The 17889-nt window shown below is 49.2% G+C and overlaps 1 protein-coding gene across 4 annotated transcripts; it reads left to right on the top strand.

Annotated features, from left to right (window-relative positions):
* The first annotated feature begins 203 nt into the window (after nucleotides 1-203).
* FXYD5 (FXYD domain containing ion transport regulator 5) lies at nucleotides 204-13596 on the top strand. 4 transcript variants are annotated; one of them, XM_066349617.1, is made up of 9 exons: nucleotides 204-426; nucleotides 1108-1168; nucleotides 3002-3100; nucleotides 3828-3881; nucleotides 5998-6099; nucleotides 9780-9815; nucleotides 9896-9970; nucleotides 13269-13314; nucleotides 13410-13596. In XM_066349617.1, the coding sequence occupies exons 2-9, from the start codon at nucleotides 1108-1110 to the stop codon at nucleotides 13516-13518; spliced, it is 582 nt and encodes a 193-aa protein (XP_066205714.1). In that variant the 5' UTR covers nucleotides 204-426; the 3' UTR covers nucleotides 13519-13596. The 4 variants fall into 4 exon arrangements, with proteins under 4 accessions (XP_066205714.1, XP_066205713.1, XP_066205711.1 ...); XM_066349616.1 differs by having other exon boundaries at nucleotides 208-471; nucleotides 3828-3884; XM_066349614.1 differs by having other exon boundaries at nucleotides 210-426; nucleotides 3828-3884.
* The last annotated feature ends 4293 nt before the right edge of the window (nucleotides 13597-17889 follow it).

Here is a 17889-nt window from a genome sequence, read left to right as displayed (position 1 = left end):
CCACCTCCTTTTTCTCCGAGCCCCGCGAGTTTCCCTTCCCCTCCCTCGGCTACCCTCCCCGCCCTCCCCAGTCGCCTCTCCCTCCTCCTCGCCCGGAGACCCTAGACCCCTCCCCTTCTCCCCGCCCCCCACCGCGGAGAAGCCCCACCCAACCAAGACTTGCCCGCCACGGGCCCGGTGGGTGGAGGTCACAGCCCTGCTTCTTACCCCTGCCCGCCTCCCCGTCACCCTTAGCGTCTCCCCCCTCCTGCTCCCACCCCGGGCTCCGAGGCCAGGAAACCCAAGAGGAAATGACTGAGCCCGTCTGGGTCCCCGCCCGGCCGCCCGCCCCGCCGGCGCTCTCCTGGCCACACCCTCCGACTGGACGCAGCTGCCGCCGCTGCCCTCTCTCCACGAGGCTGCCGGCTCAGGACCCCTAGCTCGGACGTAAGTGTCTCCTTCGACTCTCCTCCGCCCTCGCCTGGGGCCCAGGTGGGTAAAGACAGACCTTAGCGGATCCTCTCTGCCCCCATTCATGCTCACTTCTCTGGCCTGCTCCGCTTTACAGCTATGGTGAGCTGCCCTGCTCCTCTCCCTCCTGCCTCAGTCTCCCCAGCTCTCCTCTATTCCTCTCGGACCAGTCCTTCTCAGATCTGCCCAGCATCCTGCTCTATTGTCCCCGCAGTGAGGTCCTGACACAACTCACTTTTTCCTCTGATAGCAGAAGCACATTACTCACTCTTCCTCTTTCCCTTCTTTGCTGACTCCTCCGCTGGGGACAGCCCCAGAGGGAGGGAAGAGGCCCCAAGGATCTATTCCTGTGCCCAGCAGGGTCAGTCTGGGTGGGGTAAGTGCTTCTTTGCCTCAGGAGTGCGCGTGTACAGTGGCAGCTGCTGGAAGCCCAATTTGGTCTGATGAGTCTTGTTTGCTTTGGGGACTTACGGAGGGAAGAAGAGGATGACAGAGGGGGACCCTCACTTCTGAGACTCTCCTGTCAGCCCTGGTAGGGGTCCTTGAAGCCAGAGGAAGCTGCTCAGGCCAGGGAAGAGGGCCACAGGATCCCTGGGGACTACCCTGGGCTAGCCTTACTGACATCATGGCTGACCCCAGCTTCTGCTATCCTCATAGATGTCGCCCTCTGGTCGCCTGTGTCTCCTCACCATCATTGGCCTAATTCTTCCTACCAGAGGTAAGGCCCAGCCCTGTCTCTACCCTGTTCCGGAAGCCCCAGCCTTACCTCCTGTGCACTGCTGAGTGGGCAGCTAGTGAGTTAGGATGCCCTGTCCTGTCTCCTCACCCCTTTATTGAGCCAGCACCAGGAATTGGGGGGTGCTAACAAAGGGGCCAAGATTACACTCTTTTTGGACACCTCAGACCTTGGGTGGCTGCTTCCAACAAGTCCAGCTGCTTCCAACAAGTCTGGCCAGAGCCTGTCCTGCTGAGCAGTGTCCATTTCACCTCCAAGAACTGTGTTTGATTTGGAGGGGAGATCGGTGTCAGTTTTCTACTCAGCATCGAGGAGCCCTGGGCTCCCAGCAGAGCAGTACCCTGGATACCCTTGTGATGTACAGTGAGGCAAAGGGGGGGAGTCAGGCAGAGCTAGTCCAAGAGCTGGAGATGTCTCTCCTTTGCCTGGGAAGTGCTTCCTGAAGGCAGTAGTTATGGTCACACAGGCAGGTGCTTTCTACATGGCCGTGTGTGGGAACAGGTCTTGGCTTCAGCTTTACTGTACTATACATATTGCCCTGCCTGCTTTATGATGAGGAAACAGGCTCAGCAAAGGGAAGTGCCTATGCCAGAGGCTTGTGAGCGGAGCAGCTCAGATGCAGTCATCCTTCATCCTACCTGTCCCCAGAACCCAGAGCATACCCTCCCCTGACTTCACCGGTTCTCCTGGATAGAACTGGTTTTCATGTATTCCTTCAGGGGGGTAAGTGAGTATGATGAATGCGAGTATGGTGCGTGCGAGGCAGTGGCTGGGTTGGGGTGAACAAGGGGCAGGGTGGCAATATGAGAGGTCAGAGGGGACCGGACCAGATGGAGAGGGAACTTATGGGCAGGGTGAGGACTTGGGTTTTTATCAGGTGAAAGGTGCGGGCAGGGGAGGTTCTGAGCCAGTTGGGCCATGATCTGCATCAGGTGTTCACAGGCTCCCTTCTCTTCTGTGTTTGGGAAGCAGACTGTGTGCACGGAGCAGGAGACCAAGGAGGAGGTGGCTATGATGCTCAGGAGAGAGAGGACGGAGGCTGTGCCCTGGCAAGGCAGTTGCTGTATCCAGCACTGACTCAATGTTAGCAGTGGGGGAGACTCTTCCCCCCTCCATCTCATTTCACACGCTCGACAGCCCTCACAGGTAGATTCAATTATTCTCACTTTGCAGTTGAGGTAACTGAGGCTCAGAGTGGGATCTTTACTTGTTCCAGCTGACGCAGCAAGGAAGTTACTGGAGGGAACATATTTTGAGATTTGAGATCAGGGCCGTGGCTGCCTCCAGTGCCTGGGCTAAATTGTCTCTCCCATCTCATGAGGTTGGGTTAGTGAGAGAGACAGAGAGAAGCAGGAAGGGAAAGAGATGAGAAGCATCAACTCATAGCTGCAGCACTTTAGTTGTTCATTGATTGCTTCTCATTTGTGTCTTGACTGGGAGTCTCCAGCCAAGCCAGTGACCCCTTGCTCAAGCCAGTGACCTTGGGCTCAAGCCAGCGACCTTTGGGCTCAAGCCAGTGACCCTGTGCTGAGGCTGGTGAGCTTGTGCTCATACTGGTGACCTTGGGGTTTCAAACCTGGGTTCTAAGTGTCCCAGGTCAATGCTCTGTCCACTGTGCCATCGCCTGCTCAGACATTTCTTAAAACATACTTCATGATGATGGATTGATGCCACCAGAGCTGATCAATCAAATAGCTGTCTGCTGGAGGACCTCCTGAGTTACCCCACAGAGTTTCAGAAGGGAGGGCAGAGTGGGGGTGTTGGAAAGAGGCAGACCAGAGGCTTCTCCCCGGCTTCTCATCCTTGATTTCTCAGGACAGGTATCGGAGAAGGCCACATCCATTTCTCCAACAGACTTGATCACTGTGAACAGTCATGCCATGATTCAAACCCCAGGAAAGAGCGACAGGTCTGGTAAGATCTTGTCATTGCAAATAACAATAACAACAAAAACCTCAAGCAGAACCCAACAGGAAAACTTGAATTTGTGTAACTGAAAAGTGCAGGCATAGACTTTCAGGCGTGGCTTGATCTAGGTTCTCAAATTATGGTATCAGGAACCTGTCTTCATCTCTTGGTTCTGTTTTCTCTGTGTTGGCTTTATTCTCAGGCAGATTCTCCTTTTATACAGCCAAGATGGTGTCTAGATACCTGCGGCTTTCATCCTATCTGCTAAGATTCTGGAGGAAAGAGAATTTCTCCTTCCCTAATCCAGCAAACGTCCCAGAACAGGTGTCATTGACCAAGCTCAGGTCACACACCTACTGTGAGCTTATCATTGTGGCCGTAGGCCCAGAGAGCTGATTAGCCCGACCTGGCTTTCATGGTCAGCCTCCAGCAGGGCTGGTGCCAGCCCCCCTGAGACAAGTAGACTGAGAGTTGGGAAAGGATGGTTCCCCAAAGGAACTTCCGGTGCTCTTCTCAGAGGCGGGTGGATGCTGAGAAGGGCAATGGGCATCTGTGGGAGGGCCGGGCCCGAGGCAGGGGAGATGCTGGCATGGCATTGCTTAAATGAGGAAACGTTCGGGTTACGTCATTTCCATTATATCAAAATTGGGTTGCCATGGCAATTCCCCCGTACTTTCATTCATAGGCCTTTTCTATATCTTCTCTTTCTTCCCTCCTTGTTCCTGGACTTCAGACACAGTTCACCCAGAACTCCAGTCCACGCCTGAGACTTCAACGCTGAAGGCAGGTGGTGAGTGGGGCAGCAGACCGGGGCGGGGGCGGGGACAGACATTGTGTTCTCCCTCCTCTGACACTTTGGGTCTTTGCTTACCCATGTTAGCCCCGCAGCTCTGAATCCCCTGGTTTATTTCATTTGTGGTGGCCAGCCAACTCTACTCATTTCTTATTTATTTATTTTTAATTTATTGTGTTTACATAGATTCAAGTGTCCCACCAAATATATCTCCCTCCACCCCCGTGTTCTCCTCGACACCCCCCTTACCCCTTACCCCTGACCTGTGGTGGTGCAGTGGATAAAGTGTTGACCTGGAACTCGAAGGTCACCGGTTCGAAACCCTGGGCTTGCCTGGTCAAGGCACATATGGGAGTTGATGCTTCCAGCTCCTCCCCTTTTCTCTCTTCTCTCTCTCTCTCTCTCTCTCTCTCTTTCTCTTTCTCTTTCTCTCTCTCTCTCTCTCTCTCTCTCTCTCTTCCTCTCCCCTTTCTGAAATGAATAATAAAAAATATGTCTACTCACTTCTTTAAAAAAATCTTTTGGAATCATGAAAAATAACATGCATGTAAAAAAGTATGAAAACCATAAATGTGCAATTAGCAAACTATGCTTAATTGAACCCTGTTCACCACCATCAGGTCAAGGAATAGAGCTTTGCAGACACTCCAGAAACTCCCCAGGTGCCAACCTCCTTCACGTCTTCTTTGAATCTCTTTATCTATTTCCTTTTTTTGAATTTGCAAATTATTTTTGAACTTTTTCTTAAGAGTCTAACATAATTCAAAAAGGGTTCCTCAACTTTTTCCATTCATGTTTAATAATACAGTAGTATATAAACACATCCTCCTTGGAAGTAATAAAGATGTAATAGGTGAGAATAAATCCCTTGCCCTGGCCGGTTGGCTCAGTGGTAGAGCGTCGGCCTGGTGTGCAGAGGTCCTGGGTTCGATTCCCGGCCAGGGCACACAGGAGAAGCGCCCATTTGCTTCTCCACCCCTCCCCCTCTCCTTCCTCTCTGTCTCTCTCTTCCCCTCCCGCAGCCGAGGCCCCACTGGAGCCAAGTTTGCCCAGGCGCTGAGGATGGCTCTGTGGGCTCTGCCTCAGGTGCTAGAATGGCTCTGATTGCGACAGAGCAACGCCCCAAGATGGGCAGAGCATTGCCCCCTGGTGGGCATGCCGGGTGGATCCCAGTCGGGGGCATGCGGGAGTCTGTCTGACTGCCTCCCCATTTCCAGCTTCGGAAAAATACCCCCCCCAAAAAAATCCCTTGTTCATTCCCCATCCTTACTCCCCCCATGTTGAGGAGGCCCCCATTGTTTGCATTGAGTTGGGGGTAGTTCCCCAGTGGGGCTGTATCCCGTGTGTGTGACCTGGAGAATATGCTGACTGGGAGGTGTATTTGTGTGAACTTAAGGATATTATATGATTGTTGTTCTGCAACTGGCTCCCCGCCCCTCCCCCGTGAAGTAATGTTTGGAAGTGCTCCCACACTCCCATATAGACACTGACCTTGTTCTTTTTCACTGCTGTGTTCTCCACAGGGTACCTGTGCACAGTTATGAAGCTATGCATATCTTGATGAGCACCTTGGTCGCTTCCAGTTTTATCTGCTACACACAGTGCCACAATGAGCAACCTTGTCCCTTCCTCCTTGATCAAACACTTACAGCACTTATGTGTTGGTTTGGTTCTAAATATTTTACCCTTGTTCACTCATTCAATCCTCACACAAACTGTATGAGGTAGAAATGATCATTACCCCCACCTTACAGGTAGGGGCATGTAAGCTCAGTCCCTTATCCACAGTGTCACAGCATTTCAGTGACATGGCTCGGATCAGGGTCCAGGAACCTGGCTCTAAAGTCCTGCTTTTGCCCACAATAGTATGGGGCTAAGGACATGAAAACTAAAATTTGTTTTCAAAGATCACTTGGAAATGTCTGCACCAATTTGCCCTGCCAGCAGCAGTATGCAAGTCCCCCTTCTCACCCCCACAGGGCCACTTGGTCTGTGAATGTCTGGTCTGTGCTAGCCAGATTGGGAGAGAGGGACACTAGCTGTTCCGTGGATCTGCAGGTCGCCGAGTCACTCGTCTCTTACCCTCCCCTCTTTGCTCTTCTGACCTTAGAAGAAGCAACATCCACGCAGACAGAGAACCACATGCAGCAAATGGCGGGAGAAGATGTGCTTGTAACCGCAGATCCGGAAGTTTACGAGACCATCATAGAAGGTAGAGCCAAACACTAGAACAGCAACGTACAAGTTTTGTTTAATTCTCTATCTAGGTCATCATCTCCCCCAGGACGATTCTCCAAGCAAGCGTTTGAAGAATTGTTAATACATCTTCCAAAAGAGTTTTTTTGGTTTGTGGCCAGAGGTGCTTTGTGAAACTCTGAGATAAAGTTAAACATGTTTCCTTCCCGCTAGATTTCTCAACGTCTTAAAAAAGCTTACTTGCAGCAAGTGTCCCCAAGAGGGGCATCTGGTTTGCAGCATTTTCCAAGCCTGATAGACTCAAGACCTTCTTGTTCAGGTGCCTTCACAGGGCTGGTGCTGGGAACTGTGGCTGTGGGTGTTTCCCTTGTTTATGTCTTCTCATTAGAGCAGGAGCATTTCAATTGCAAAATACAGAAAACCCTACTTAAAAAGGGGGGGAGGGCTTATTGACCGTATATCTTCTGTAAAGTCTAGAGGTACCAATTTCAGGCCTGGCTGGATCAAGGAGCTCAAGTCATCATGACCCACTTGCTTTTCTCTGCTGTCTTCATTGTCAAGTGGCTTTTCCCCTCTGGTGGCAAAGATGGTCCCACGTTTTCAGTATAGGTCACAAACTCAGCAGCGAGAGCACATCTCTTTTTGTCTGCCCCAAGGTCTAGAATTGACTTTCCTTTACCCAGCTGGAGTCACCTGCTGGTGCCTGGCCAATGGGAACCTGGGAAATGGACTGCTCTGATTAGTCAGGTCTTAGTCTTGTGCCCTCACCGTGGGGCTGGAGAACACGTCAGCCCTGTCTGAACTCCATAGACCAAGAGTCAGGGAAGAAGTGGTTTCCCTTAAGACCAGTGAGTAGTTAATATTACCAGAGGTGTGGGGAAGGGGCCTGAGCCCAGATGAAGGTGGCTTCTGATGCCAGGCTGATGCTCCATATTTGAGGAGCAGCCCCTACTGGGAAGTGCTCGGCACTGTGTGAGAAGACCACCTCTAAGGCCGTGCCATTCCCCCATGACAATTGTTATAATTGTTACAGTTTTCCAGTGGTGGCAATAAATACCTCATTCTAACATAATCTGTCTATTAAACAATTTTACGACAGATGGAAATACAGGGTCTTGGGGAAGGGAACTTCTCCAGGTGAGCAGGGGTGTAGCAACTCTGCCCGCACTTTCCATTTGGGAAAACATCACGTCTCCAGTTCACTTGCTCCGGGTCCTTGCTGACCCGAGTTACAGTGTGCTGTTTCAGACTTGTGGTTTTGTGTGAGAGAAATTCATCTGGGCTGACGGGTCACGGAGTCAAGTGGCAGAAGGTGCTGCTGAGCCTCAGAGTCGCCCAGAGCCTGAGCACAAAGCCCACAGCACCCCTCTCCCTCTGTCTTTGTTTCTTTAATGCTGGAGCTCGTCTTCACCTTGTGAGGAAATGGCTCTTGTCGTCTGCCCGCTCAGAGCTTCCCAAGGTTCGCTTAGCTTACTCTCGGAATCCCTGCTTGGAATTTGCAAGGTCCCTGGGAAAGGCGAGACGGGGTGACATGCTCCCCCTTGTGGCCTGGGTTACAATAGGAGAACGGGAGGGAAGCCGGAGTAGTGTACTCGCCCTCCACCCCAACCGACCCAAGAAAGGGAAAGCTGTCCCCCCAAAAATGGAGGAGTGAGTGCCAAGTAGGTGATAACAGCCAAACTGCTGAGAGTTTGCTCAGAGCTGGACACTGCTACGCTGTCGTGTATTCTCTAATACAACCACCCTGAATGGTGGGAACTGAACCCCATTTTACAGGGAAGGAACTGAGGCCCAGACAGGTTATCTGCTGGGTCTAGACCACAGCCCTAAGTGGCAGAACAAGAATTTGAGCCCAGGCTCTTTAGTTCCAGGGGCCTGAACACCACACGCTACCCGGGTTGTCCTTGACGTTTTCTGTAATCTCTGCTCCTGCCCCTGCTGTTGATCTTCCCTACCTCTGGGCCAGCCTTTCCCAAACCTGTCAGAACCCTTCAGTAATGACTCATGTTTTGGAGGTGAGGCGCTGAGATTGGCCTGGAGAGCTCAGGATTCATGAGGCAGCTTTTCTGTCTGCTGACTTCACATTGGGACATCAGACAGCAATAGCCACTTCACGGGGGACACTGCTCAGTGCCAGAGGGGCAGGTCTTTGGTGTGTGTGTGGGGAAGGTGTGATTTTTAAAGAGAATAATTCTCTGGTATTTTTGACTCAGAAGCAGAGGTGATATCAAAATGTTTTCTGCCAAGTGCCTCCAGTCTCTGTAACTGGCCCAGGGTCCTGGAGGCTCTGGGCCTGGCTCTGCAGATGTTATCCTTTACTTCCTGGCTAATGGGGCAGTCCACAAGGTCCTAGAAGAGGGATCCGCAGGTTGGAGCAACTGGTTTTAACCAGGGGGTGCGGGTTTATTTCAGTATGTCCACATCTGTCATTCCTTACTGGCTTCAGGGGGTGGAATAAGGGACACCTGTTCCTGCCCACCAAATGTGTAAGTGTGTGTATGTGGGGGGTTCTCACAAATACAGATGTTCAGGGATACCCCTTGTTTCCCCTTTCGGCTCACTCTTGCCCTCCACCATCTCTTGGCCACTCTCCCTGCTGATCTCACTAAAGGCACCACACTCTCCAAGTAGCCTCCAGACAAAGACTTGAGGACAGACCTTGCCCGTAGGCCTGCTGGTCAGTAAGTCCCAGGTTGTAAACAGGCTATTTCCAATTCACTGTATTTCTAGCACCTGGAATACTGCCCAGCACAGAACAGTCCTCTGCAAACATATTTTGGGTGAATACATAACTTCAAGGCTGGCAGAGGGTGGGCACAGGGTAGACACACATTTATTCAGAAGTAAATATCTGAATAGATGAATGAACTCATAAATGAATGCTGCATGCAGGCCATGCCAAAACTCAATGACTCAAAATGACAACCTTTGTTTCATTCTTGAGAACGAAACTTGAGTCTGCAATTTGGAAGTCTAGTCTGGGCTCAGCTAGATGATTCTTCTGCTCTCATGTGAACTTAGGCATCTGAGATCATTTTGGGGGCCAGCAAGGAGCTCTGTTTTTAGAGGCACCATAATTCTTCCCCTTGTGGTTCTTTCTTCCACTTCCTGACCATCCAACCCAACGATATGCCCGTGAGTCATATTCATTCATTCATTCATTCATTCAAAAATATTCATCGAGGCCGGCACTATTCTAGGTGCCAGGATACAGCAGTGAACAGGACAACAAAAATCTGGCCTCATGAATCAGACATTCTAGTGGGGGGAGAGGAACAATAAATAATAACCATTTATATGTCACGTGGCTTTAAAGTTGCATAAAACAGCTGGGAGAGGGACGGGGGAGTAAACTGTAGGGCCAAGAAGGCCTCTCTGAGAAGGAGTTGAAGGGAAAACCATGGGCACATCTGGAGAAGGATTCTGGGCAGAGGGAGCAGCAGGTGCCAAGGCTCTGAGGCCAGAAGTGGTCTTGCAGCACTGGGCAGAGCTGGAGCAAATGATGTGGGGAAAGTGAGGAGGTGAAGTTACAGAGGTGACGGGAGCCAGACTGAGTGCCATGTGAGGACTTTGGGGTTTGTTCTAAGTGCACCAGTGCTGAGATACAGGTGTCCCCTCTCCCTGACCCTGTCATTCACTGATTCACTCAACAAAACCTTGGCTGAACTTCAACTTGCTCCTGTCTGTCCCCTGCAGATGAAGATTCAAACGAGGACAACCCCTTCTTTTATGGTAAGTTACCCGTGGGAGGGTGGGGGTGGGGAGAAGGGTGAAGGCCCTCTCCCTGTACTGCTCCGCTTTTCTCTCTGCAGATGAGTTCACTCTCCGGAAACAGGGGCTGTTGGTCGCAGCTGTGCTGTTCATCACAGGCATTGTCATCCTCACCAGTGAGAATGGGTGTTGGATGGGAGGGGCACCAAGACTGGGAGGGAGGTGTCCTTGGAGTGCCCTCTGACTCAGGGTGGGGAGGTAGGTTTGTGAAGTCCCCTAGGCAAGGTGATTTTAAATGATGCATACCCCTTAGTTTCATAGCCATACAACCCACCATAGAATTCAGTGACTTAAAGTGGCAACCATCTACTTAGCTCTCAATTCTGCAATTTGGAAAGGTAGGCTGGGCTCAGCTGGGTGGTTCTCCTGGTTGCAGCTGGACTTAGTCATGCATCTGAGGTCAGCTGCAGGTCAGCGGGGAGCTCTGTTTCTGGGGGCACTTTGGTTCTTCCCCTCACTGGCCTGGCTCGTTCATGTAATGGGGCAGGATAATGAGATGGTACGGCCTCTAGGACGAGTGGCAATGGGGAGCTGTGATTACACTGGCCCGAAGGGGTGAGGGAGGGTGATGGCTGTGCCAGGACCTGGTGAGAGACGGAACTGTCGTAGAGGTTTTTAGCCACTACATCACCGTAACCCAACCAGGAGGGAGCAGGGTGGAGGAGACCAGACGTATAAACCTCTTTCTCCTGTCCTCCTCTCCTACCTGTGCCTCCTGCCAACACTCACGTAGAGGGCAAGGGGCTGGGACTGTGACCGCTCAGGGCCCAACTTCACATGGGAAAGGGAGCAGAGAGAGACTGACAGGCAGAGAGACTAATTTTTAAAGCTTTTAAAAGGCTGCACATGAAGTAAAACATGAAGGCCCCCGGTTTGCAAGCCGTCGGTTAAGCTTTCACTACCTCTCGTCTGACTTCGTCACCAGGAAAATAAGCACAGCCGCATCTTTTCAGTCCCTTCGTTTTTATTGATTTTCTTTTAGAGAGAGAGAAACATCAATTTGTGGTCCCACTTATTTATGCATTCATTGGTTGATTCTTTTATTTTATTTATTTATTTATTTATTTTCATTTTTCCAAAGCTGGAAACAGGGAGGCAGTCAAACAGACTCCCGCATGCGCCCGACCGGGATCCACCCGGCATGCCCACCAGGGGGCGATGCTTTGCCCCTCTGGGGCGGCGCTCTGTGGTGTCCAGAGCTATTCTAGCGCCTGAGGCAGAGGCCACAGAGCCATCCCCAGCGCCCAGGCCATCTTTGCTCCAATGGAGCCTCACTGCGGGAGGGGAAGAAAGAGACAAGAGAGGAAGGAGAGGGGAAGGGGTGGAGAAACAAATGGGCGCTTCTCCTGTGTGCCCTGGCCGGGAATCGAACCCGGGACTTCTGCACGCCAGGCTGACGCTCTACTGCCGAGCCAACCGGCCAGGGCTCATTGGTTGATTCTTGTATGTGCCCTGACTGTACAAGAACTTGCAACCTTGGCATATTGGGACAGTGCTCTGACCAGTGATTTTCAACCTTTGTTTCTCACGCACTCATTAATTAATTACTAAAGAAAAAGGGGCCCTGACCTCTTCTCCCTTAGTAACTAATTTATTTGTGCCATGAGATGAAAATGGTTGTATTTAGTCAGGGGCACTGACCTTAGTAATAAGTGTGTGTTTGTGCCATGGAAAAAAAAAGGTTGAAAATCACTGCAGTCTAACCAACTGAGCTACCTCACCAGAGCACATCTTTTTAGTCTTAAGGTGGGACGCAGAACACTGATAGTAATAAAAAGAGATTACTAACACATGCCTGAACCTCATTGAATCGGGGTCAAGCAACATGTATTTATTGATCCTGATTTTGTGTCTGGCTCTATTCTCTCCCCTGTTGGAAAAGTGAGGCTCAGAGTTGAGGGGTTTGCCCCAAGTCACACAGCATAAAAGAGTCAGGAAAGGACTGGACTCAGGTCTGTGTGAGGACAGAGCCTGAATGTTGGTTCTGGAGCCATCAGTTGTTCCAAAGACAAGTATTTATGGGCAGCTGCTCTGTGCCCAACCTGTGCTGTGATGCTGGTCCTGCCCTCGGGGAGCTTACATCTCGGAAGGGGATGACAGCAAACAGGTAAATGCACTAATGAGCAGGGTGGATACAGAGAAAGATAGTAAACATGAGGAAAATAAAGCCACACGCCATGACTGAGAGGGACAGGGAGAGGTTCTTCCTCCAATGATAAAGTTGAAACTGATTCTTGAGGATAAGAAAGATGATTAAAAGAACCAAACAGGTAGAGGGAGGAGCCCTAGATGCAGCAATGAGCTGAGCATGTGGCAATAATGAAAGTGGTTAGAAGAGACCAGAGATGGAAAGGCAAGAGTGGTGGCCAGGAGTTCTTTATGTCTTCTGAAATCCACTGTCCCTCATTCATTGTGGTTCAGCCTCCGGCCTCTCTGCTGTTCCTTAAGCCCACCTGTCCCTACCCCAGGCCTTTTGCACTGACTGTTCACTCTGCATGGAATACAATACCTTTCCTCCAGATATTCAAATGGCCACTCCCTCACCTCCTTGAGGTCTTCTGCCTCCTTCCTGGCTTTTTTTTTTTTTTTTTTTTTTTTTTTGTGGGTAGATACCCAGTAAAGGGATTGCTGAGTTATATGGTAGTTCTATTCTTAATTTTTTTCTTTTTTCTTTTTTTCTTTTTTACAGAGACAGAGAGTGAGTCAGAGAGAGGGACAGACAGACAGGAACAGAGAGAGATGAGAAGCATCAATCATTAGTTTTTCGCTGCGACACCTTAGTTGTTCATTGATTGCTTTCTCATATGTGTCTTGACCGTGGGCCTTCAGAGAACCGAGTAACCCCTTGCTTGAGCCAGTGACCTTGGGTTCAAGCTGGTGAGCCTGCGCTTAAGCTGGCAACCTCAGGGTCTCAAACCTGGGTCCTCGGCATCCCAGTCTGACGCTCCATCACTGCACCACTGCCTGGTCAGGCTCCTGGCTTTTTCTTCTTAGCACTCATCACCATCTGACTTACCACCATCCCTACACTTAACTTAGTTATTTATCTCATTGTTGGTCTCCCCACTAAAAGTCAGCTCTACTAAAGCAGAGATTTTAGTCTTCTTGTTCTTAGCTGTGTCCCCAGTGCCTAAATCAGTGCCTGGCCACTTAGGTGCACAATACACATTTGTGGAATGAATAAATAACACAAGTTAGGAAGGTTTCCAAAGTGCTCCTCCGTGTGTGGGGGAAGAGCCTCCTTTGGGCCATGCACCTGCTCCTCTGTCTGCCTCACATCAATCACTTGCTCAGTTGCCGTGGTGCTTCCCCAGGAGCATGGCTGACGGGCCTTGTCCTCCAGCATCCAGAGCACATACAGACAGAAATCAATATTGTTCCAACTCATGATTGGATGATTCCCTTCACCCACAGGTGGCAAGTGTAGGCAGCTGCCCCGATTATGCCGGAATTCTAACAGGTGAGCCCATCAGAAGTGAGGGCTGATGTCCCGATGGGCACCTGAGACCGAGCCACCACCAGCTCACCATGCCCACCTCCTCCCTCCCTTCGCAGAACCTACAGGATAGTCACTGCAGACCAGCCTGAGAGGGAAGACACGGCTGGAGCCAGAGCTGGGGTTGACAGCCTGAGCCCCCTACCTTCCCAGTCCCGTCTGCCCTGAAGGCGGCCCCGCCCCCCAGGCACTGGCCCTCTCATTGACCATTCTGTTAGAAAGAAAAGTAAAGCACCATAATCCTTGTCTCATGGTCTGTGATCATTCATGACTGGGGGTTTGGGGGGTGGAAGAAAGTAGCAGGGGCTGGGGACAGGCTTCCTGAGGACTACGTGAGGGGTCACACACTCAAAAACCAAGGCAAGAAATATAGTGAGTAAAGCCAGCTTGGGGTGAAATGGGAGGGATTGGGGAGGGGCTGCAGGGATTCGGATCCATGCTGGATTCGTGTCACCTGGAGACCCTTGGCCTGCTCCATGCACAGAGCCTGGTGTCCAATGTCAGCTCACCCCTAACGTTGGGAGGTAACATTCATACCTGAGCAAGCTCATTGGAAGTCCTGGGCCCATGGTGACCCCCTTCACACTCTGGGTCCCTTCAGCGCGCGCGCGCGCGCACACACACACACACACACACACACACACGAGTGTGGACCTTACATGAGTGTGGACACCCAAGCTTCATCCTGTACATCCAAGCCTCATCCACACACCCAGCCTACTGATTGGGCTGCTTCTTGATTTAAGGGTGTGCCCACCAAGAAGACCGCACAGGCACGGGAGTGGGCTCAGAGCAGTCTGGGTGGAGAATTCCTGGGTCCCGGGTTCACAGAGCATGCTCAGGAAGAGCACAGGCCCCAGGGGCACTTCCTGGAGGCTCTTGGGTTCCACAGCCTGAGAGGAGGCGCTTAGTCAGGTTAGGCCAGAGCAGGCCGCTGCAGCACAGGGCTCGGGGCAGAGGCCTCGACTCAGGTTTAAAGGTTATCAGGCCAAAGTAAAGAGACAAGGTCCTGTTCACAGGTGATTGCATAACAATATTTCACAGGTCATGGCTTATTCCTGGATGAGAAAATCAATTTAGTGGACTGTGAGTAGCATAAAAAATAAAAAAGAAAGAAAAAGAAGTAATCAAATACAAAAGAAAATATCAATGTATCAAGTAATATAACTGTCATCTCAATGTTTGCCACAATTTTAATTTACCTGTCTTATTATTTACCTTTATTTTTGAAATCAACACCCATTTTAACTTCAAGTTATTTTAAAGGAAACTATCATGGATATAAAAACAGTACTGCTTCATATAAATAGAACATACCCAGAAAGATAAAGTCAATGAAAACAAATAACATATGTGATATGTAGTGTAAATATGTGATATAAAAATTCTGCATTATGTATATACTTAAATTATGGGTAATATATGTATATTATATATGTGATGTACATTGTATGTGATATACATATTTTTTTTTAATTTTTATTTATTTTTTACAGAGAGAGTGAGTCAGAGAGAGGGATAGACAGGGACAGACAAGAACGGAGAGAGATGAGAAGCATCAATTATTAGTTTTTAATTGCGCATTGCAACACCTTAGTTGTTCATTGATTGCCCTCTCATATGTGCCCTGACCGCGGGCCTTCAGCAGACTGAGTGACCCCTTGCTGAAGCCAGTGACCTTGGGTTCAAGCTGGTGAGCTTTTGCTCAAACCAGATGAGCCCACACTCAAGCTGGCGACCTCGGGGTCTCGAACCTGGGTCCTCTGCATCCCAGTCCGATGCTCTATCCACTGCGCCACCGCCTGGTCAAGCTACATATTATATACATGTAGGGAGAATACTAGAAATATTTATTGATTGGCACCCACCACCTACTAATCAGAACAGATGCCTAACCAATCAGGAGGGAATATCATTCAGACATGTATAATATATATATATATTACATATATACACATACATATTGCTACTTCTCTTTTTAACTTACATACATTTATTTTAGAAGTTACACTCATATATGGGAAACCAGTACTGCTTGATATAAGTAGAAGATAGCCATAAAGATAAGCCCATTGAAAACAAACAAGAGAAAAGATGAACTGCATTCTAGCTGGGAACTGAGCGGTTGGCCGAGGGCTCTGAGCCAGAGACCAGAGGCTGCTCTGTCGGAGGAGACCATCAGTTGTCTGCACAAAGACACTACAGAGCTTGGGAGGCCCAACACCACTCTCATTTCTGACACCAACTGCAAGGACTCACTTAACTCACTGAACCGACTCTCTTACCTTATTGAAAGGACTCAGTTAACTTATTGAAAGTTGTTATGTTCATGGTTTTTATAGTTTATTATAGCGAAAGAAACCAGATTAGAATTAGCCAAGAAAAGAGACATGTGGGCAGAGACCAGGAAAGTTCCAAGCACAAAGCTTCCGGTTGTCCTCTCCCAATGGAACTGTGGACAGTGCTACCCTCTGGCAACAATGTGGGACAACATGCATGAAGTACTATGAACCGGAGGCACTCCTGCAAGCCTCAGAGTTCAGAGCTTTTATGGGAGCTCTGTTACAATGACATCACTCACCACCCACACGGTCACCTTAGTTTTCAGCCCCTTTGAGGCTCAGCTGGCACCTGTGGCCTAAAGACCTCACCACCAATCCCATAGTTAGAAATATTTGGGATGGTCCAAAGCCTCCAGGTAAACAAAGACTTTTTAGAGGCAGAACATTCTAGGGTCTTACGTTACAGGAGCTGAGGGCAAAAGCCAGCCCTCTCCTAGGCTAAGGTTAATATTTTACTACACAGAGCCTCCCTCCCTCATACCATGTGTTGGATTGAAAGATATTCAAAAAGTAATATACTGTATTCCTCATGTATAAGGCACTCCCATGTATAAAATGCACCTTAATTTTGGGGCCCGAAATTTGAAAAAAAAAGTATTATATAAAGTTATTGAACTCAAGTTTTATTCAACATAAAATTCATACAACTCTTCATCACTGTCAAAACTCCCATCTATTAGCTTGTCCTCATGTGTGTCTGATGACAAATCACTGTCTTCATATGTTGCCTCATCCCCAGTTCCATCTATGGCATTTGAAATGCCACAACCATTGTCTAAGACACACTCAGTTTTTAGACCCCAAATTTTTCAAAAAAAGGTGTGTCTTAAACATGGAGAAATAGGTACTCTGTTATGATGGGATTCATTGTGAGTTAGTATCCTTGGGGTCTAACACCCTCTCAAGTGCCAGCACTGGGGCATGGCCTGGACTTGAGGGCTCACCAGCTCAGGAGAAGGCCTGACCCGCGGGGCAGCTGCGGACAGAGCTGGGCTACTGCATGGCCGGGGGTGGCCCTCTGTGTCCTTCGCCCCTCATTTCATCTTTCATGGGGTAGAGATGGAAAAGCTAACCGTATGTTCTGGATGTGGATTCAGTTCTACAAATTAGAAGCCCTTCTGTGAGACTTAGAGGCCAAAAAGAACATCCTTCTGTCCTACTGGCTATTTTCTGCTGGCCGGTATGTTTGTGAGGTGATGAGTTTTGGGGTCATACCACTTCAGCGTCCAGTCACTAGCCTGTGGGCATTAAGATGCAGTTTTGCACATACACACCAAGGCTATCTAAATGGCCAATAAATACACGAAAAGATGCTCGATATCCTTAGTCATCAGCAAAAAGCAAATGAAAACCAGAATGAGACGCCTCCACACACAGAATGGCCAAAATGAAAAAGACTCACAATACCAGGTGTTAAAGAAAATATGGAGCAAGTGGAATTTTCATACATTGCTGTCCATTGGTACAATCACTTTAGAAAACTATCCGTTTCTTTAAAACATAAATAAATGTACCCTTAGCGTATGACCCAGCAATTCAATTCATAGATATCCATCCAAGAGAAAGGAAACCAGATGTCCACACAAACATTTGTACATCAATGTTCTTAGTTAACAGCAATAGTTGTAAAAAAAGAAAAGAAGAAGAAAGTCTGGAAACAACCCTAAAAATCCATCAGCATGCCTAGGTGGGTAGATGCCAACTGGGGCATATGCGTGTGATGGAATACTGCTCGGCCACACAAGGGAGGAACTACTGGTGTGCACGACGCATGGGTCCATCTCAAAAGCCTTATCCGAATGAATGGAGCCAGATATAAAAGAGCTCAGACTGTGTGATTTCACTTATCTGAAGTTCTGGAATAAACAAAACGAATCGATGGTGATAGAAGTCAGAAATACAGTTGCTGCTAGTATTATGTTGTCTCTACTTCTCTACTGTGGGGCTGGGGGTTGACTGAGGGGGCATGAGGGAACCTTCTTGAAATGTTCTGTATCCTGACTGCGGTGCGGATTACAGGGATATGTGTAGTGCTCAGAACTGGCTGAAGATCTGTGTACTTTACTACATGTCAGTTATACCTCAGTACAAAACACAGCAACATTGAAAACAAAAACACAGTTATGCCCTGGTTGGTGAAGACTTTCTGGTCATGGATCAGAGAGAGATTCTTCAGGACTCTGAAGGTGTCATATAC

This window comes from Saccopteryx leptura, chromosome 9 (genome assembly GCF_036850995.1).
Source record: "Saccopteryx leptura isolate mSacLep1 chromosome 9, mSacLep1_pri_phased_curated, whole genome shotgun sequence".
In the NCBI taxonomy this organism is placed as follows: Eukaryota; Metazoa; Chordata; class Mammalia; order Chiroptera; family Emballonuridae; genus Saccopteryx; species Saccopteryx leptura.
This window is presented reverse-complemented; position numbering and strand designations above follow the sequence as displayed.

What these genes read in the sequence shown, in the direction of transcription:
- FXYD5 (XM_066349616.1), top strand. Translation starts at nt 1,108, where the DNA reads ATGTCGCCCTCTGGTCGCCTGTGTCTCCTCACCATCATTGGCCTAATT. An exon ending in TTACGAGACCATCATAGAAG is followed by an intron (nt 6,100 to 9,779) that starts GTAGAGCCAAAC and finishes TGTCCCCTGCAG; the next exon opens with ATGAAGATTCAAACGAGGAC. An exon ending in TTATGCCGGAATTCTAACAG is followed by an intron (nt 13,315 to 13,409) that starts GTGAGCCCATCA and finishes CTCCCTTCGCAG; the next exon opens with AACCTACAGGATAGTCACTG.